The following is a 23,093-nucleotide window of genomic DNA, read 5'->3' as shown; positions in this document are numbered from 1 at the left end:
CACAAAATTACAAATTTGTTTATAATTTTTAAATGTTTTATATGTAAGGGTTCTTAGACTACCTAGTTTTCCCTATTTCTGAAAACAAGTGTCTTTTTATTATTTTTAAACCACAATATAACATCACCAAAATATTTTTTGACAGTTTTAAATAAATTTTCACTTTAAAAAATATAAGACTATGTCCTTACTCATGCCACTTTATAATCTGTAAGTCATCATTTTTTCTACTCTTTTGCTCCCTGTATCATCCTTACTTTCTAGGATAGTTTTCAAGATTACTATTTCAATTATTTTAACTATAATACTCACAATTTTTTTGCTGGTTGAAGAACAACAAGAAGTTTTTCTAGAGGATTTAAGCGCATGGAGTTTAGGAATTTAACTTATTCATCTCAACATTGTGCCTTTATCACTTAATATAAACAACAATCAAAACAAAAATAAAATGAGAGCACTAAAAATATTACTAGCACTTAAACAGTACCCTAATTTTTATAACATTTTAATAAGTTTAGTGTTAAAATTATTTTTATTACATTTAGCATTTAAATTAATCCTCAAAATAGAGTTATTTTAGTTCTAATATAATCCTGAAATTATAGATGACAAAATCTTTTGGATATTTACAATTGTAAAACTTATGTCATTCATCAAGATCACATAGCCGGTAATTGGCAGAGAGCTTCCTCTACTCTATGTCATCTCTATGTCAAGAATTCCAAAGCTTTAGTTCTTAATATTGCACATCCTCAGTCTCACACACTACTCTTTCTTTGCTTCTGTTAAATTAAAAAATGGTCTTCTGGAGAGCTCCCCATGGAATCAATTTCAGATCCATGATTACATACAGGACTGACATTCCCAGAAAGAATCCAATATTGTAAGAATAGTTCTACGATGAATTGTTTAAACACATCATTGAAATTTTAACTGTTCTGTTTGTTGATTCAAACACATGACTGCTCTGGTGTCTGGTTTTAATGTTTCACTGCTTAGATAATGATGTGTTCATTAAACTCTTAATCACTTAGTGTTCAGCCTGGGCTTTAGCTCTGAGATAGACCTAAAACTTTCTATTAGATGGGCAGCAAAGAGAAATGGTAAATAGCATTTATTCCCCAAAGAAATTCAGCTATCTCATAAAGGCTTAGTTGATGTAAAATAATAATGTTCTGATGAATAGAGACCTACATGGTTATTTCTAGTTATTTGCTCACTAAATGTGATTAGGGGTTTAAAAAAAGAAAAGAAAAAGAAAGCTTTACCTAGCAAGAATTGCCAGTAAAGGAGCTGGCATACTGATGCTGCGTTCTGCAGGCTCATAGATTTCTCCCATCTCGTATTATGCATTGTTTTGATTCAGAACTATTTAGCACCAGTAAATGATTGTCCTAAGAGTAAGAATAAAAGGAGAGCTCAGACCACCATATTAACCACATTAAAACATATATTTAGATCGATTGAGGTAGGCTAAAATCAGGAATTGGTTTGCAAAATATGTTATTTTCATACGTATATAATTTCCCTGCTCATCATGGTTTTGTAATGACACATTATAATATTCTACCACTTGCTTGGATATTAGTATATTTAAAATGGTAACTGATAAGTGTACATCTTGAGGATGTATTAGCTTTGTAATAATTCTAATGAATATACTTTCTATCTCCAGAGAGTATGCATTCCTAAAAGGAGCTTTGACACAAACAAACTAAACCAACTCGCTTAAAAGCATATCTAGACATTTTATAACTCATAAAACTTGAAAGTTCGTTTATGAAGCTCATTTCAGGCACTGCTGGATCCAAGGATGACTCAGTTCAGAAATTATTTCTCTACTTTTTCACTCAAATCCTCTGTATATGTTGAGTTTATTCAAAGTTTCTGAGCTTTGGTCCCACAGCCATTTATCTAAGATGAGCACTAAGTGTGCTCAGTGATTACGAAAAATAGGAGGAAAGATTCGAATGCCATTTTTGTTTTGTCTTCATGAAGCATAATAACATCCATTTTTCTATCTTTGCATGAATTTCAATCTTCAGTGTAGGAGCTTGCCAAGTAATGCCTGTTCACCAAAATCATGCAGAGGGCTTTTTAATTTAGAGTACATGCATTTCATAACATACACTTTGTTTTCACCTTTAAGGTTTATGTAGTAAAATATAAAAAAAGTATTTGTATATTGCTAAAAATGAAACATAATTTTTAAAAGCCTCAGTATTTACCAAGAAAGATTTATATTTACATATGATATTAGTGTTTGAAAATGGAAACTTTTTCAAAGGTTCTGAAAAGGCTTTTGGTCACTAAGATCTGTCTTAAAGTTTGTTGACATGTTTGTTTTTCTTTTGTTTGTTTTTGGCTTTTGTTCATTCGTTTGTTTGTTTTAAAAATGTCTTTATTGATTTCAGAGAGAGGAAAGGAGGAGAGATAGATAAAAACATCAATGATGAGAGTCATTGATCGGCTGCCTCTTGCCTGCCCCCGACTGGGAATCGAGCCCTCAACAGGGACATGTGCCCTGACTGGGAATAGAACTTCGATCTGGATCATAGGTCTATGCTCAACTGCTGAGCCATGCCAGCCAGGCTGTTGACATGTTTTAATGTCTAGCTTTATTTCAAAACTCATGTATCTGCTTTTCTTTCATGTGCCTATCTTCCTACTACTTTTCTTCTGGTTGTTATCCAATACACTTCTTTTGGTTTACAGATAAAAGTGGGGTGTTTTAAATTGTGTTGCCCAAAATTCATATGTTAAAGTCCTGACCCCCAGAATGTTACTGTATTTGGAGATAGGGAATTTAAAGAATTACTTAAAGTAAAATGAAGTCATGAATGGGACCTGATCCATATGACTGATGTCTGTATACAAAGAAAAGGTGAGTCCATAGGTGGAGGAAAGATCATATGAATACACCATAAGGAGGCAGACTTCTCTACAAGCCAATGAATGCAGTCATAGAAGAAACCAACCCGACCAACACCTTGATCTAGGACATGTGGCTTCCACAACTGTGAGAAAATAAATTTCCTTTTTTTAAGCCACCCACCCAGTTTTTGTTATTTTGTTATGTCAGCAAAATAATCTAAGGGGAAAGGGAGTGAACAAGAAAGAAAATTCCTGAAGCAACCAAGGCACTGTTAAAAATATAAAGTTGTTAAAGACAAAATTAGTGGATTGAATATGTTGGTAATAAGGTGACTGACATTAGAGTGGCATTTTGTATGGAACTAGAAACACCCTTCATCATATTCTTAACACCCTTACAAGTCCCTGAGGGAAAGATATGATTGGGAAAAATTGCTTGAAAATGAGCGCATTTTGTTCCTTCAAGGCTATGGCTTTAACTCTCCCACAAAATATTTGATGATAGATAGTGTCAGTAATGGTTCAAGGTGAAGACAGTCTAAAAAATATACAGCCTTCTCTGGCTGTGGTGGCTCAGTTGGTTGGGCATCGTCCTGTACAGCAAAGGGTTGCCCGTTTGATTCTGTCAGGGCACATGCCCAGTTGCAGGCTCAATCCCAAGGAGGGGGATGGAGGAGGCAGCCCATGGATGTTGTGTTTTCACATCAATGTTTCTCTCTCTCCCTTCCTCTCTCTAAAAATAAATAAATAAATAAATAAATAAATAAATAAATAAATAAATAAATACAAGCTGAATTCAAGGAATCTCTAAAAACATGAAAGAAATGTGACTATCAAAAATTCAAAAATATGAAAAATGGTGAGAATTTGCCTGAGCCCAGACAGGAGCTTTTATTGTTGGGGTAGAGTAACCAGCTGCGGGATATTTAACAGATCTTAATAGTTATAATTAAGAGAGTATATATATATTGATTTTAACAAGCATTTAATTTGTTCATTTATGTATTTAATTATAAACACAATTCACATTCTATTGAACATGTAATAGAAAATCTGGTTATAGTTTCTTTAGGGAAGCTACATATAGAACTATCTATAAGTAACATTTCAAAAAGAAGCAGAGTCTTAAAATTTATTCTTGTGTGTATACATGCATTAAAATTTGAAAAAAACACACAGATCATGTCCTCTGACCATAGTGTACTTATATTAGAAATCCAAAGTGAAAATGTTTTCATTATTTCACAGCTATGAATTTCATAGAATTCATGACATATTCCTCACTACCCATACAGGGTGGGGCAAAAGTAAGTGTACGGTTGTGAATAGATGAAACACAGAGTTTATTCTTATCCTGGCATTATTATTTTTTATTAATTATTGTATCATTTTCCATACAAACAAATGTAAACCTACCTTAATCCCACCTTATATTTTGAATAAATGTGACCTAACTATGTAAATCAGTTTCTATAATTTGAGCTTGGATTTGTTTTCCTCCACTCAGTTTTCTAATGACAAAATTGCAAATTAGAAAGAATGATCCTCAGGAAATGTACAGTTTAGCAAATGGGTAGAGGTCAAAATAGTTAATCAGCATTTTAATAAGCCAGTTAAAGCCATAGATGCTCTCAAGAGAATTAAATGAGCTGAATATAAACAATCCCAAGGCACTTCTTAAAGTTCAATTTATGCAGTCATTTATTAATTATGAGCAGATTTAGGCTGATAAGTGGCCAGGTTTCTTTTAATTTTACTTCTGTTATTTTATGTAGAATTATAAAAGGCATACATGTTTTATGTTGGAGAATTCCTCATGTTGACTATAGTAGCAAAATCATTACCTGCAATTAAAAAGAATTTTTGAAATTTCTGATTTCATTCTGAATTAGAATATACATTCAAATGTTAGTTTAAAATTAAACTGCAGGAAGAGCAGAAGTAGCAGTGATATAGAAAGAGATAGGTATACTTTATACATTCCCATTTCTCCTCAATGCCTTGTCGCAATTTTAATATAGTCATATATCTAAAATCAAGGAAACTAGATAAATAAAATAATTTTCAAAATACATGTTAAGTTGCTAATTAAGTATAAGGGAGGTTTTTTCACCTTAAGTATTTTTGTTACTTAGTGCCAATTTTCCAAACCATGCTCCTATAGAATTGTATAAGAAATAAAAAATTTCACTCTTAATATTAATCCCAATTCAAATGTCCCTCTTATGTATGGACATCTAATTGAAGAATCTAGAATCTGTCCCTTTATAACTGGCAAAAAGAAAAAAAAGTAATATAAATACAAAGAAAATCAACTTAAAAATAAAATTTAAAATCTTGGCAAAGATGCAGGATCTTACAAAATTGACATAAGTTCTTTTGGAAAAATTGTTTCCATTATACAACATGCTGATGGAGACTGGACAGAGTTAAAGTAGTTAAAACTGAGGAAGAGAAAAATCAATAAATATGATTACATAAGATGCCAAGATAATAATATATATATTAAAGATTTAGAGACATTTTGGAAATCTGAGGTAGGCTTAAATAATTTCATTACAATATAATTAGTCAAGATGAAGTAAAGGATACAATAAGATAATACAGTTTATATTGTGGTTGGGGGCATGTCAAAACCCACAAAACTCATAATTTTAAATGTACTTTTGTGAAACTTTAGGTAAACTTTAGAAATGTATTTATTTTAATGTTTTTAAGATTTAAAATCTTTTTTCACCATTTAATATGAAATTCTGGTCCCCTTTTTAAGTTATTTTTTATGTATCTTAGAACCCCATGAAAGACTCCAGCATTACTTAGATAATTACTGTTTATTCACAGAAAACAAAAGTAATATGAAACTTATTTTCCTGTGAAAGAAACCTTAATATTTCTGGTAACATACCTATATGTGTTCGCATACATTGGGCATCAAATGTCCAAAAAAGAATAAAATATCTATTAAATGTAATATTGGGTTGGTGGGTTGGTGAGTAAGAGGGAAATCTGGTTGTTGGAGGAAACCATTATTTTAGAGATGTATAGTTATAACAAAGATCTAGAAAGCATGTTTTATAAGAAACGGGCTAAGAAACTTGGGAAGTTTCCAATGAAAATGGGAAGATTTGTGACAAAAATGAAAGGTATTTTGACGTACTTAGAAGATGGATTAGAATACTCATGGATTTCTGCAGTTAATAGAATGTCATCCAGTGGGTGAAAAAATATGAAAAAGACATTTAATGTCATTATAATAACACTATGGCAAAATACAAGACACTTCACAAGTTTAAAAAGTAACAAAGTTCAACTTCATTTACTTTAATAGAGCTGTTGAAAAACCAAATGAGTTGGCTTATGAAGTAATGTGTTCTCTAACACTGGAAGGGTCCTGAGGAACCCAACTAACTCCTTTTGGAATGTTATTTAGGAAAATTTAGCACTATAAATTTTGAACCTTTAAATAATGAAACAAAACTTTAAACCAAATTCAAATTCCGTACTTGAGTGGATCAGGATTTGGACTGACTCTTACCATGAAAAACACCGTGTTCACAATAAAATCTAACATTGTGCCTGCCAAGTAAAACCTTTTTCCTTTAAACTCCTCTTTGATATAAGACTCCAATTACTGATACCCTAAGTATATTATCTAAGATTGTGTTTTGAGCATGACGAATGCATGTAAATAACCTTACAAAATGCTTAGCATATAAGTAGAAAATTTAGCTACCATTAACTATATGATATTAATTTGCTAATTGGAATATAGCAATATACTGTAAATATGCATACTTTCTTAATAATAATTTGGCATTTTACCTTGAGAAAATCACTCTGATCACAATAGACATAGTGATATAGACATAGTGATAGAAGTGATAATAGATTGAGGTAAGTTTCATTGCCTAGGTTGGTTCTGGTTGTATCTTATAAATAATCCCCAAAATAAGGTCTGCTTTCTTTAATTTTAATTGAGTTATTGCTAAAAGCAGAATGTAGATGAAAAACATTCCTCTTCCCATAAAATCTCAGTGTAGTTTAGATGTATGAAATTCTTTTCTGCAATTTTTGGAGAAGTTATTAATATACAAAGTTGATTGGGGTTCCGCATGTGGTGATTATACAGCAGATGTTTTTGCTGCTGTGCTGGACAGTTTCTAATCATATTGACTGAACCCTACTTTAAAAGCCTCTACATTTATGACTTCAACTTTTTTGTAAGCTGAAGAATCTAACCGAGTGCACACATAGGCCACTTGTAAATCAGCACAGAAGTGTGGATATGTTAATGTCCTGAAGGTAATCCTTGCCTAATGGGGACAAGAGAGTCAGTGGACAATTGCTCCATTTCTCATTCATTCCATGGAAGACATCTTATATGCCTTCTCCACAGATATTCATAAGGTTCTCCTTGAATGCCTAGTTACCTACTGCAGTGTAAAAAATTACCCCCAAAATCTAATGGCTGGAAACAACAAGCATTTACAGATGCTCCTAAGCTTACAATGGGGTTACATCCTGACAAACCCATTACATTAAAAATATCATAAGTCAAAAATGCACTTAACACACTGAACCTACTGAATATCATAATTTAGGTTAGCCTATTTTTTAAAATTTATCTTTGTTGTTGAAAGTATTACAAATGTCCCCCCTTTTTTCTTTTAAATGTTCTCAGAACACTTACATTAGCCTACAGTTGGACAATTATCTTGAGTTTTATCACAAGAGTAATTACCTTCCTCTTGTCCTCCTCACTGGAAGCAAAGACCCAGATGGGCATTCTGCAGACAAGATGGGATGCGAGAACAAAGCGCAGTATCCCAAACCTCTGGCAACACAGTGCGCTGTGCAGTGTCGGTTGTTTACCCTTGTGAGAGTGGGTCTGACTGCAGCTTGCTACTGCTGTCTAGCATCGCAAGAGAGTATCTTACACATATCACTAGCCCAAGGAAAGATCAAAATTCAAAATTTGAAGTACAGTTTCTACTAAATGTGTACTGCTTTGGCACCATTGTAAAGTTGAAAATCATTAAGCTGAACCATAACAAGTTGGGGACCAAGACGTCTGTATTTCAGTTTCTGTAGTTTGTGAGTCCCAGAGTGGCTTATCTGGGTGGTTCTGGCTCAGGATCTTTTATTAGGTTGCAATCAAGAGTCAACTGCGTTACACGCAGACAAAGACTTGCCTTGGGCTAAAAGCTCTTCTTCCAGGTTCACTGTGGCTGTTGGCCCTGGCCTTTATTTCTTCTCCACGTGGCCCTCCCCTGAGTGTCACTTCGTTATTTTCAGGACACAGAAGCTGGCTTGTTGGAGAAAGTAAAGAGAGAACACAGAAGTCACACTTTGACCTTATTCTAGATATTAGCAATGAAACATTAAGTACAACCAACACAATAAGAGAAGAATTAGGCTTTTGAAAAGCGTGAAAGAGTTTGAAAACCAGTACAGGGGTAGTGCGCCCCAGGGACACAGTGGCGAGGCGCTGAATCGCGCGTTCCTAGCTGACTCCGTTCCTCCTGATCTCACTCTCCCCACTCCTTCATCTCGGCTTATTTGTACAGCCTCCCAAATAAATGACCTGCATTCAAGTCTTTATCTCAGTTTCTGCATATGAAACATTCCAAAACCAAGACAGCTTAGCACTCTGAAATTTAAATACTCTCAAGATCAAAATTTAAAGCAAAACTTTATTGAAAATATATGAAATAATAGCTATAAAGAAGAACTCCTTTTGAGATTTGTGTATTACCAACCACAGAGACAGTTGTGGTTATTATCACTTCCCTTTTATCTAAATTATTTTACATGTCCATATATAGTTTCAACAGCTATTTAGACAATATTCTGATTTGTAAAGTAATATCAAGAACGTTAGATTTATGTTAAATAATTGTCTTCAGAGAATATTCTCTTCTTAATTTGTATGTAACATTAAACTGATAATAGAATTACTCAAGATAAAGGTAAAAATGTTGAATTAAAAATGGCCTTTAGGATACATAATTTAGGCAATAGTAATAAAAGTACTTATTTTACATATTAAGTAAAATCCTATTTTATGTGATTTACTTAAGGCTATAATAAAATTAAATTACACATTTGAAACTACATACAATAATTTAGATTCTAATTTATCACCACTTCTGCAACAAATCAAACAAATGAGTTTAAAATACCTATGTTTTTTAAAGATTTAGAAGATATAATGAGATCAACTGAATAATTCGGAAAATAGTGAAGCGAGTAACATAATGTGATATCTTTAGAACAGATAATCAAGGCCCTTCTGGTCAGGTCATTGGATCTGCCTGCTCACTAGGATATTGCCAACTTATCAACCTGGTGTTCCTGTCGTGTTTCCCACAGAACTGGTAGTTTACAGTATCAAAATATCTATAAAATGTCAATGTTGTGAATCAATAGTCATTCACATGAATATAAGGAAACATGTTTGGATTCCATGACCTCGATCAGGTACATGATCATTTCCGTTCCAGTTTAATTATCTAGCATATCATCCAGATCACAGAAGAGATCAGAGTACAGTGATAAGAGAGATATGAAAATAAGCCAAAGTTCAACAAGGTGTGACTTTTTTGACTGAAATAGAAGCAAATAAACAAGATTATGCAGAAGTTATGTTCACAGTGTGTAGATTCCTAGTTGGAGGCTACTTACTCATAACAAATTGTGATCAGTTACCAATAAAGGGTATGTCTAACATTCAGAGAAATAAACATCTTATATTTTGGTATATTCTAGAGCAAATGGATTTATGTACAGTTGTCACTAATCATTAAAAAGGAAGAAAATAGATTATAGAAGTTAACTGTGAAGGTTCTGAAAGTGTATGAAGTGACTAACATATGTGATACTTTTCAGCTGTTCTAATTTGAGAACTATTGGCTTTAGCAAAGCTCCTAATAATAAATAAACACGTTAGCTCCTGAGCATTTAAAGATGATATTTTTAATGCCAATGCTTTGAGACTGAAAAAAATACATTATAATGTGGTTCTTTAACAATTATTAAGCTACATCCTAAGTTATGCCATCAAATTCAGGCAAATGGAATATTAGAGACTGCAACTAAATTTTGTTTTAAAATGGAAAGTAAATGTTTCAAAGTCAAATAAAAGTTTAGTGAATGTGTGTGTGTTGATTAATTCTCAATTGTAGCACTTCAACTAAAAAGAGAAAGATTTCTGAGTAGAATTGATTGTGTGGGATGGAAATTCAGTCTTCGAATACTACTTAGTCTTTCTCCAGTCATATGATACTAGATGTTATTTTTGTTTGTTTGTTTGTTTAATAAGTTGTCTGCAGACTTTCTTTGTTTTGCGCCTCATAATTTTACTTGATAAATGCCCCAAATGGCCATTTGGGGGACTACTTGAACAAGACCAATAAGAGACAGATTTTGCTTTACTATATTAAATAAAAAACAAGTAAATGGAAAAGAAATACCACAATGTTGGTCTTTGATCTAGAGGAGGGTTTGCAGGAAGAGCTCATGGAAGAGATGGTGACTGTCAGGGATGGATACAAGAAACTATCTAGGCGAGGTGGTTAACAAAATAGCTACAAACCACATTAAATGATTCCATTTGCAATTTATCCCCAACAAGTGATAAAGCAGAATTTTCCAATTTGGATAATCATTTAAGGGTGACTCGTACCACCTACTAAGTGTTAACAAACTTTTTTGAATCAAGTACTCAAATGGAAGTATGATGTTGGATTTCTCTGAAGTTTTATTCTGAGTTCTAATTAAAACAAACTTGCTTTAAATGTTTTGTTCTTTAATTGCTATGCATCAGAATCAATTTGTGTTTTATGCCCCTTCCCCCAGTATTGTAGATCAAGTCTGCGGTAAAAGCTCAACGTGAGAGTTTCATGATTTAGCAGTGTCTTACTGATTTTTATTAAAGACTATTTTTTAACAGTTTTAGCTTCACAACACAATTGAGAGAAAGGTACAAAGATTTCCCATGTACCTCCTGCCCCCACGTATGCATAGAATTCCCCATTATTGGCATCACTCACCAGAATGGTACACTTGTTACCAAAATGAACCTACATTGATACAGCAAAATCACCCAGACTCTACAGTTGACCTTAAGGCTCACATTTGGTGTTGTACATTCTAAGGATTTTCACTGCCCTAAAAATCCTCTGTGCTCTGCCTTTTCATCATTCCCCTTCTCCCTCTCACCCCTGACAGCCAGTGATCTTTTTATTGTATTCATAGTTTTGCCTTTTCTAGAATGTCATATTGTTGAAATCATACAGATTTAGCCTTTTCAGATTAACTTCTTTCACTTAGTAACATTCATTTAAGATTTCTCCATGTCTTTTAAAAGTTTAATAACTCATTGCTTTTCAGCAGTGAATAATATCCCATCCCATCATTGTAAATAGGCCTTTAGTGATATAGTAATGAAAAGAGGGGGGAGAGAACATGAGAGGAAGCACATGAACATGCTCACACATTAATGTTATTTCCTTTGTTTGTTTCCTAGAGGTGACAACAATTTACTACAAACTTGGTGGCTAAAAACAACAAATTTATTTGGTCACAGTTGTGAAATCAGAAATCCAAAGTCAAAGCATCAGCAAAGCCATACTCTCTCTGAAGGTGCTAAGGGAGAGCCCTACGTTTCCTCTTCCAGCTTCTAGAAGCTTCAGGCGCTCCTTAGCGTGAGGATGCATGACACCAACTTCTGCCTCCTCTTTTACATTGCCTGTGTGCCTCATCTTCTTATAAGGACACTTGTCTTTGGATTTAGGGCCAACCCAGTTAATTCAGGGTGATATCATCTCACAATCTTTAACTTAATTACATCTGCAAAGATCAGGTGGCTTTAACTTCATTGAAAATACTAGTGAATATCAGCTAACTTATCACATAAATCAACTGTAATAAATAAATGACTACTTCTTGTGCTTAATTTTATTCTTAATTTGGTAAATATGACCTCTACAATATAGATTCATCTATTATTTTTCATTTTTCTTTCTTAGATGTCTTCCTAGATTTTCTGGTCAATCTTGTGAAATTAAGATAAATGAATATTTTTCATCACCATATCTAAATGGTGCAAACTGTGAAGATCACATCAATGGATATATTTGCAAATGTCAACAAGGTAATTATTGAAAAACAATATTCATGCATCTCATATATATGTGTGTGTATATATTTACTATATATATATATATGTATGTATATGCATACATATAGTACAACTTTGACGATCCACTCCACCAATAATGTTTGCTATCAACCAAGTTCTAAGCAATAATCACACCTAGAAAATATGAAATAGATGTTCTGTGAACTAGTAAGCAATCACTTTGATTACCATCAGGAAATCCTAATGTTTAGAGTATGGTATCTCACTACATGTATTTTCTAAATTTATGCAGTCTTTATATTCCTGATTTTTATTATCTTTAATTATATAATGACATAAACAAGCTAATTGTCCAACACATCTTTTCCCCTACATTTCCTCTAGTTTTCTAACTTTGTTGCTTTTTTTAATCCTCACTTGAGGATATTTTTTCCATTGCAGAGAGAGTAGAAGTGAGAGAGAGAGAGAATAACATTAATTTGAGAGAGACACATCTATTGGTCGCCTCCTGCATATGCCCTGACAGGGGCCAGGGATCAAGCCTGCAACCAAGGTATGTGCCTTTACCTGAGACCCTTCAGTCCGAGGGCCAATGCTCCAACCACTGAGCAAAACTGGCTAGGGCCAACTATGTGGCCTTTGTCCTCTGTCTTCTGTCACTCATCTCATCTTCAACATTCAGTTGCAGCAACTGAGATAGAATGTTGAATGCCTGAATTTCCTTGAGCAGTAATAATCTGTCAGAAATATATGTGGGAGTATTTTTGGTCATTCAGAAAGAATTTTCACTACTTAAAGACACCACAGCAAACTTGAGACAGCTTGTGGATACCTCAAGTTCTGGGCTTCTGGTCATTTGGATCCCCTGAGGGAATAACAACTAGGCAGTCTGGAGGCACAGATATATATATATTACTTTCCTCCCACCTTTTAAGTTCTTTTGGCTTGGCTGATCATCAAATTAACCAGACAGATTAACAGGAGAAAATGTCTAAGACATTTATTATTACACATGTATATGCCACAGGTGTCATAAGATATGAGATCAGAAGCCCATTGGGCAGTTGAGGTTTATAGGCCATTCTGGTCAAAGGAGAAGAAACCAGGGGTCTGGAATTCCAGACAAGTAGGTAATTTACAGGTACAAGACAAAGAAAACATGTGGTAACAGATTCTTGCTGTGCCATTCAGGAACAGTGGGACACAGAGCACAGGCTTTGCTAGATTTCTTCCTGACACATATGTGCTCATTCATATGTGCTCATTCATATGTGCTGAAGGTGAACATGCTAAGGTTCCCTTCCCGAAGCAGGTTTTTCTATCTGAATTCCTTCAGGAAGGAAAGGGTAAAGGTCAAAAATTCTTTCTGAGTCTTTTATTTCTTAATAACCAGCTTAAAATCAATATCTCAAAAGACACATTTTGGGGTGGCAATACTTTGGTTCCCTTCATCAGATACATGGATATTAGGGCTCCTATTTTTTATAAGATGTTGCACACATGTTTTATCATTTGAGTGCCAGCATCATGCTGTTTACAAGTTCACATTCACTCAACATTCACAACTCAATACCGATACTAGGTTTTATTTGGTCAGACAGGTTATCAAAAGGCATTTGCACCTGCATTTTGAAATAGCCACCTATATGTAAAACTGCAACTGTTGCAGATAAAAGAAGTAGAATAGAAATTAAAGTTCTCTGACATAAGAAATAAATGCCTTTTCAAAAGGTATTTGAAGCATATGTTTTTATTGAGGTCTGAACACTTAAAATGCAATGAAATCTACCATAAGCAACGAGTGCAGGGTGGGGCAAAAGTAAGTTTATAGTTACGAGTGTTTGAAACCCAGAGTTTATTCTTATATTTTTGTTCCCTAATTATTGTATTATTTACTTTATTACTGCTGTAAACCTACTTTTGCCCCACCCTGTATATTCCTACCAAAACAATAAAAACACAGGCATATCCATAATTTTCACTATGTCAATATATATCTTATAATTGCTAGTTTCATATTTATGTTATTATATTTACAATACTAGATTACTCTTGACCCACTTATTTTAAATTCAGTTGGAAGCACGGAGCCATTTTGAAGCAGTTGCAGAGTTCAGATGAAGCCCCTTCTGAGTGCTGCCCATCAGTCCTTGGTGGAAATGAAAGGCCTCAAAAATGATGCCCATCTAAGGTAAGGATAGTGGCAAGATTTAGATCGGAGCCCAAGTGTTGTTAGGCGTTACTTAGAACTTTCTGGTATTTTTGAATTAAGACTTAGATTTTTCACAACCTAGTCACAAGAGCAACAACCAATTAAGAAACAAACAAAAACAAAAAACAAATGCTTTGAAAATGTTGCAGGCACCCTTCCAGACCTGCTCCCAGGGGCTCTGTGCAGCCACGGCTCTTAATCATGCCAACAAATACTCCCTCTGGAGTTGTTTAAGGAATGATCGTGCTCTTGTAGGTTACCCTTTATCCCTTCCTCATTTTCTTTATTAGCATAGTTAGCCATATTTTTTCAGGATTTTTAAAATTCATACTGTAAAATTCATTCTCTGGCACAAAGTTGTATATTTTGACAAATGCATAAAAAATTGTGTAACTACCCCACAGTCAGTCATTTAACCACTTTCCCCAAGCTGTACCCATGCTACCCCTTTGTAGGTAATCTTTTCCTCATCACCAACATACATCGATATTTATATAATTCTAATTTTTTCTTTACCAGTTTTGTCCTTGAAAATTCTACCTGTTGTTTAGTAGTTCTTTTTCTTGTGTTCTGAACTTTAGATTTTGAAAGCCAAATGTGGGCTAACTTCAGCATAGATGTGTTTGGGAAATAATAATTATAATAAAGATAACTATACTAGTGCATGGACACCATGCTATTTTACATGTATGGACTCATTTCATTTTCATAACAACCTTGTGGAAAAGGTAGTTATCTCATTTTACCAATGAGGATCAGGAGTCCCAGAGTCTTTGGATAATCTTCCAGAGCATATTTTGTAAAACTTAGATTTATAACCAGGCTATCTGGCCTAGTACTATATAGTCATCATTTGTATGTTGTCCAAAGAAGGGCCTTCACTGAATAGCAACTTTCCATAAAGTTGCTATTAGACTAGATGAGTTAGACTAGATGAGTAAGTTCTGGAGATCTGCTGTACACCATTGTGCCTATAGTTAATAATACTGTATTATACATTTAAAAATTTATAAAAAGAATAGATATCATGTTAAATGTTACTAGAAAAGAAAAATTGATAACCATTAAAAAAGCAAAGACTTTGCCAACAAAATCTATCAGTGTGTTGCATCTTAGTCTGGATGTTACCAATTCTAACCACTGTGAGACTTTTTCAAGATGGTTTCCTATCCGGATCTGTCTGATAATGTCCTAAAAAGTTTCCATAAGCAAAAACGGAAGGCTCACCACTTTGTGAGCAATCTATAGCAATTTGCCTTCTCCCAAATGTCATAGAAAGGCACAAAGGCTGATTCATTTGGTTTATGCATGTCCGCTCTTTTCTCTCATCCAGGAGTATACCAGCCTTAATTAATGTTGATAATTCTTTCTTGGGCTCTGATCTAAATCTTGCCACTATCCTTACCTTACTCAGTCTGGATCGAAATCTAATTTCACTAGGTATTTACTCCTGTCTTGAAATTAGTTAAGTATTATAAATTATAGTCATTTTCTCTTTTTATCAGTTGTGGAAATCTTCCTTAAGTTCACATCATGTTACCAATTATCAGAATGATCTTGTCTTTATGTAACAACTCTTCCTCCATAGCCTTAATCTTGAGTGGCTCCTTTACTGTACCTCAAGATTTGCAATTTTATCTTTTTTCTCTCTTCTCTCTTCTTTTTAGTCCAAACAGAACTGGATGACTCCTGCAATATTCTGAAAAGAACACAATTTAAGAAATTAAATGTCAGCTTCCTCACCGGTTATATATCTACAAAACACAGCTGAAATTTAAACTGGATATAAGTAGGCTAGAAGATACTCTGTATCATATTTAATTTGGTACAATCAAATACAAGGAGTTGTATTCTAATGTGTCCCCACAAATTGTTCAGCACATATTGAAAACGTACAGTCCATTAGTGATGCTGGCCAAAGTTCTGTAATCACAGGCACGGCCATAGTTAGCATAAAGCCATCCCCCTCTTCATAAGCAGACAAATTAGATGGTTATGTCATTTCCTCCAAGCTAACGAGGTACGATGCTGGACAAGTGGGGCACATGTCGGATCTCAGAGCCCACTGATCCTCTCTGCATGAGACCTTCCTGCAGGGTACAACCCAGCATTCGGGTCAGTCCTAATTACAGAGCTCGTCCCCCACCTGTGCAGTGAATTCAATGGCTGCTGAGCTTGTTTCCATTGAAATATCAGGACAAGCATTCAGATCATTTTACAAACTAAAATGCACTTTTGTTTTAGCCCAAACAGTTTCATTTATAGTGTTATATTAAAATGTTTAATGCTCAGTAAGTGAAACCATGGTTTATCCCATTATGAGCAAATTGAAAGTGAAGAGAACAATCTCTGTTCTGCAAATGGGAGTGCTTCACCCAGGGTTGTTTTCAATCCCTGGAGCAGCCACTGCGCCCACGGTTTATACTCAGGAGGGGTGGAATAGTGTTTATATAGGTGATAATATAAACTGCAGATACACATTTTGCTCTTAAAATAACATTATTCATTTTGAAGCAGAAATGCTACATTTTCCTGGGGGCAAGGAAGCAGATAAACAAACACTGATGATATCTGCCACGAGTGCTACAATTATGAAGTCATGGATAGGGCTTTTGTAATTTAGAACAGAAAAGATACAGACTGATTTTTCTTTTTATTCAAGACCCATGAAAAGTGAAATAATCTTTAATGTGAAATAAAAAGAGTGCATAATAATGTATTTTCATGAAGATTTAGGTGTAAAAATCAATTCTTCTATCTATTCTAGAGTTAAAATAAGCCAATAAAATAATTTTAATTCACGTTATCCAATTACCAGATAATATATTAACAAGCAAGGCAATTATTTTAGGTTTAGGTCTAATTTTATTTTACTTTCCTCAGATTAGAAGCAAATAACTTGGTGCTAAGAGGGAAAATGAAAGAAAAGTTAAATATATAACTCTTTGAAATAGTGGCTTTTATTTTTCTTAATAAACTCAAATTATTATAGCTGCTATGTTATGGTAGGAAATGGTTGTATTAAAACTTGTCAGTGTTTCTAGTTACGTATATTGATGTATTTAAAGATTTATTTTAATTACCAACTTAAAAATTAGTCTAATTTGTTATTTTTATTATAATTTGACATCTAAAGGCTTATTTCACACCTGTATTGTCATTGTTTACTGCGTAAGCATTTATTTTCCATAAGCAGGTATTAGATTAGTACTATAAATTTAACGTGATAACAATTTAATCATTTTTCTGGATTGCTAATGAAAAGTTTTGGTTTATTGATTTTAATACCAAAAAGTATTTTTAATTATCTTGTTACTTTATTACAAATGGAAATCAAACCTACAGGGAACTCAAAGGATGTTTTCTTTATCTCTGCTTCTGAAACTTTTTTTAAAAAAATATCTCACCTGCTGGATTTTCAGTGCCTGTTTTATATTCCTTTACTCTGTTCCCATTTCTTATCATCATCTTGTCCACACCAGTACAAGGACATTTATCTTATTTATTTTATGGGTGTGATTGGCCCTCGGCATTCATTCCTGTCTATTGTGGTTTCTGTACTGCAGAGGAAAGAAAATTGTAAAAAACTACAACATCTAGACTCCCTTGTAGCTGACGTTGTGAATATAAATTGAGTTCCACCAATAATAAACATACCTGACATCTGGAAGGCCTGGTGGAGGCCATTTATGAATGCGTTAGCGATTTCACCTGGTGAAGATGGTCATGGACATGTAGAATTTTCTGCAGCAGATTTCACTGTTGAGTCACTGACTTTGTACTAAAGAGCAGTGGTGGCAGGAGGGGTGGACAGACTGCAAGCCTGTGTTCAGTCACTGGCCTCGGAGTAGGAAGAGGCAGGTGGGAAAGTTGTGGTGGCAGCTTCTGGAAATGCAGTTTCCCTCAGCGAATGCAATGGGTCCTGGAACTCAGTAATTCTAGTGGTGGCTTTTAGGTTTTTTACCTGACTGAGGAGGTCTCTCCCAGAGTCATATGTGTGGTCTTGGAGTTACTCCCAGAGCCCTTTCTTCTAATAATCTTGTAAGCATCTTAATTTATTCCCTGTTATTAAGGCCCTTTTTGTCTTAAATACCTAAAGTGGTTTCTGCTTTCTGTGCTAAATGATGACTTATTTTCTATCCCAGCTTGTTGTTTTTGCCCAAGACAGCTTCAATGTTTCCTTAAGCTTAATATAACCTTAGCCAGGCTTCTTCTTGACTCCAGGCCCCTGACCTCCCTTTCTTTAGAGCATTTAATTTAGAAAATTGCAGTTGTAATTTCTTTCTCTGCCCCTTTGAGATGTAAACCTTCTTGCCATCTCTTGGCAATTTTGAAACCCAGAAATGTCTTTCTCAAGGAACTGGGGCCATCCCTTTGAAATGTGATCATAAGAGAGAGTGCCCCCATTTTCCAGTCTCCGTGGGAGGGTAGAAGCCTAATGTCAATAAGTGATAAGTAGCAGAGATGCTCTAAACCACATTAACCAACCTCTCCCATCCCAATATCCTCTAGTATTTTTCCATGAGCTCACCCCAGCATTTAAATATCCCCCCACTTACCTTTGGTTAAGTGTAGTTGAGTTCAGTCTCTCTCTCCTATTTCAATAGCCTCTCTCTCTCTTCGTACAATACTCTTGAATAATATATTCCTTGTCTTTTTAAATGTCGGATGAATTTTTTTCTTTCGCAGTTCCCATTTTATGGTTTAAAGTTTTGTAATGCCCTTTATAGTTTTAGAAACAAGAGGAAAACTACATTATTATTCTTAATTGTTTAAAATGTATTGTAAAGTATTTTTTTCAATCAAAAGAATATACAATTAATGTAAATGTATTATTTAAAATAATAAAATGAGCCTTTGTGCAGCTACCATTTGCCTGAAGGAATATCATCAATAATTATAGGCTCCTCTATATCCCTCATTAAGCACATTATTATACCTCCCCCGTACTAACTATTCTGAATTTTATAGTCAACATCCTCTTACCATCCCTTAGAGTTTTATTATATATGTATCTCTAAATGATGTAATTAAATTTGTATGTATTTGACTTTTATAAGAACACTTACCAGAATGGATTTTTATGGAATATGCTTTTATATTCAACAATATGTTTGTGACATTCAACCAGGTTAATGACCAGTCATCGTGACTTTTTATAAGCCCTGCAAAACTGTTGCTTCTGTCATACCTTTTATAGCCTCCATAGTAGCGGTGGCTACAGAATCAGCTTGGCATATGAGAGCACTGCAAAGTGGAGAGTCTTGGCCAAGGGTTTGGCAAATTTAGTCTTCTGGCAGATGCTTTGAAGTTTGATTTGGACTCTGCCAAGCCTTTTAAACTTGTTCTGTATTTTTCTTCTTATAACACATTATTGAATTAAATAGTTTTCTAAGCACCTCGGAATACTTATTTAATTGTTCTCTTTCAATCTATCAAGGAAAAACAATGAGAATATATTGCTAAGTAGGACCAAGATAAGACATTTCCTGATAGCCAGAGTTCAGATTAAATGCTATTAGATAATACATATAATACATATTTTGATGTTGCAATTATAGTACACATAAGTAGTCGGTGAGTAGGGACAGCAGCCTCTGAGTGTCTCTGTTGTTCCTACATAGAATGGTATATTTAGGTATATTCAGGTTAACATTGTCTTAAACATATTAAGATTCATTATAAATAGTTGCCTCATAGAAGAAATCAGTGGTTTAAAAAAATATTCTTAATGTATATGCAGTAAACCATCACTCAGATATTATCTTGTCAATAGGTTAGCAACGTTGTTTTCTGGGTTCATGAAGAAATGCTGGCCAAAGCCAAACAAAGGATACACACACAGTGTTTTAGTATGGAAAAGTAGATCATGATGTTTAAAGAGAATTCTTGCAGCCAATGGTCAGCTAAACCTATACATAATATTTATAGTCTATAGAACCACTGCTTAAGAGATACTAACTGTAAAATACTACAAGTATAACAAGAAAATATTTTATATCTAGAAACTGTAGTGATAGCTTTCCTTTGAATTAAAGAATCTTATGAAAGAAGCATGAGGTGCATTTATTCCATTGCCTTCTATGTATTTATTCCAAAGTAAAATATGTGATGACATTTGAATGGTAATGTAGAATGGCACCATAGGTACAAGCCTAAACTTTATTTCACATACACTTACTTTCATTTCTGCATAACTGTGTGACTTCAGGGCAAATTATTTATCTTCTCGAAGTTTAATTTTCTGATCAACTTGATAGAGATAGTAATAATAGCTACCGAATAGAATGATTATGAAGATTAACTGACAATTCACAAAGATGACCTAGCACAATTATAACAAATATTAAGACATACTATATATTTTTATATTATAAAATTATAAATGTAACATATATGTATAAAATATATAAATATTATAACACATATGTATATGTTATACATATATACACACATATATACCTATGTAAGCTATCCTTATTATTATTAAAAATTAAATGTCTGCTTTGTGATTGTCTTTAACAGGATGGTCAGGACATCGCTGTGAGAAGAGTCTTGAGTGCATTCCCAACTCATGTGTTCATGAAATATGCATAAAAAATGAACCTGGCTTTGACTCGGCATGTTTATGCATACCCAAATTTGTGGTAAAGATATCATTGTTTTTTGCTGTGAAGTTTTTACATTGTCTTTGAAATACTATAAGTAGTAGAATATTGTATGGTGAAAGATAAGTTTGGAGGGGTTAACTTAGTGCTCTTTTCCTTCTCTGTCTGTACACACTACACTTTTCTTAGCATTCCCCTTTCCCTTCTTGTCCATCTATCACATGCACCCTCAGCCCTTCAAGAGAAAAGCATTCTTATAAATTGATCTAAACTAAGGTGCAAGTGACTTAATGTATTGTCCTTTAATGTTTTAATGCATTTGGAAGGAGGATGCCAGTAGAGGAATTACTTAATATTGTCAGGGTCTTGGCAGAACCTCTATTTTGCCCAAGGACATAGCACTGCTTCCGGTGTTGGACTCAGAGTATTGTGTGTTCAAGGACAATGAATCTGCTCCCTTGGCAAATTTGGACTGGCCTGGACTCCATTAACAATGGAATAGACTTAGCTTGGTAGAAGTGTCTCTAATGAGCTGCAATTCTTTTGACCACAATTTTTTATTGGAGCTGACCGTAGCACATGAGGATAGTAAGGGAATACAACTGGCAAGACTGTGCTGTCAGGAATTTTAAATATATTTATAAATGTCATTAATTGATAGGCCAGTCTCAGCTGGGATTAAAGCTAAATAATTAGACAGGGTATACAGTCAGGTGACTCAGAGCAAGATTAGGGAACCAGACTTCAAGGGAAGGTGAGGTCTGGCCAGTGCCTAAGAAAGATGCTCATGTATGAATGGAGCCAGACATTCCTCAGAGCTGGAAGATCAGGAAGGAGAGGTCAGAAGCAAGACTCTCTAGAGGTCGCTGAGAAATTAAACAGAAAAATGGTCAATGCCTGTCCTCTAAACAAAATAATTTGAGAAAGCCTGGGCTTAAGTCAGATACTCTTTCCTATTGAAGGGTATTCCCAAGGCTCCTCTCTCTGAAGAAACAGAACTACCATCTTTGTCATCTTTCTTTCTCTTATTGTCCTCTGATCTGGCTTTCCCTCGGGGAAAGGTTTTTCCCTTAGTGATCTTAGAGAATTGACCTTTGAGAAAGAATTTCAGGCACTCTGACACCTGAGGGTAGGAGGTATTTGGTGCAAAGAAATAATTTTATGACACCTCAGAATACACAATAATGGCTTCCTTAAAGTATTAGAAGAAAAAAACGGCAACGGTGAAATATAGGCTTTACTTAGCTATATTCTACTGCCAATGAAACCCGATATATAAAAATGTAAATAATTAGATTTATAATAATTATAAATAAATGGTAATTTTTTAGAAATTCTTTTCTTAAACACAAAGAATTTACTGCCAAATATCCTTAAAATGCCTTTAAATAGTTAATCCCCCAGGATATGTTCTTTTATATTAAAATACATGTCAATTAACACTTTAATTACCTCTTTTAATAAAAACATCAAATCTGAAGAATAAATCCATTAGTAAAAGTTAAAAATGTAAAAATCCTGAAAACATAATTTTATAAAACCACAAGTCTACTAAATAAATAGTGTTAAAGATGTACTATATATTTCAGTAAAACATTTAATTAATTTTATAGGTTAATTAATTATAAATTAATTTTAAATTTATATTCTTATAGCCACTCTCTCGAGTACTGGAAAGCTAAAATACAAATGCTTACTGTCATAAGAGACAGTGTATGGGTAAAAAGCTACAAAGTGGTAAGGGGATTCCACTTTTATGAATGCATTGGTTATGTTCTAAAATGAGTAAAGGTGGAGAAAATTTAGTTTATTGAAAAAGAATGTAACATTTACATGTTATGCACATCAATATTATAGCAGTATACAGACATTTTAAATTAAATATATCCTGGAAAATAGCATGTAAATTATTAATTGGACTAGGAAGCCAAATATTTTGCTTAAATATAACAAAACCAAGAAGTTCTTTAATATCTTTGCTTGCATGCTAGAAATATTAATATGAAATTAGAGTCATGGATATTGAAATAAAGGAATAGAATGACAAACTATTTTGAAAACAGGTTTGGCAAATGTATAACATCACTGAAAAATTGCTTTTTAGATTTCTTTTCTCCCTCCTGCCCCCAACTAATACTGTGAATGAATGATATATAAAATAATGCGAATCACAATTATGGTGAAATGTCACCATAATTTAAAAATGATGTCACTCACAGAAAGATACAGAATTTTAGAGAGGCTTAAGAAACAAAGC

General features: G+C 33.9%; 1 protein-coding gene across 1 annotated transcript in view; it reads left to right on the top strand.

Moving 5' to 3' along the window:
- The window catches only part of EYS (EGF-like photoreceptor maintenance factor), a 1,117,601-nt gene that overhangs the window by 523,810 nt on the left and 570,698 nt on the right, over window positions 1-23,093 (top strand). The window contains 2 exon segments of the mRNA XM_087817245.1: window positions 11,904-12,028; window positions 20,754-20,875. Coding sequence (XP_087673371.1) covers window positions 11,904-12,028; window positions 20,754-20,875 — 247 coding nt within the window.

This window comes from Miniopterus natalensis, chromosome 5 (assembly GCF_054644295.1).
Source record: "Miniopterus natalensis isolate mMinNat1 chromosome 5, mMinNat1.hap1, whole genome shotgun sequence".
NCBI classification, from domain to species: domain Eukaryota; kingdom Metazoa; phylum Chordata; class Mammalia; order Chiroptera; family Miniopteridae; genus Miniopterus; species Miniopterus natalensis.
The sequence above is the reverse complement of the archived record's forward strand: the minus strand, read 5'-3'. Positions and strand labels throughout refer to the sequence as shown.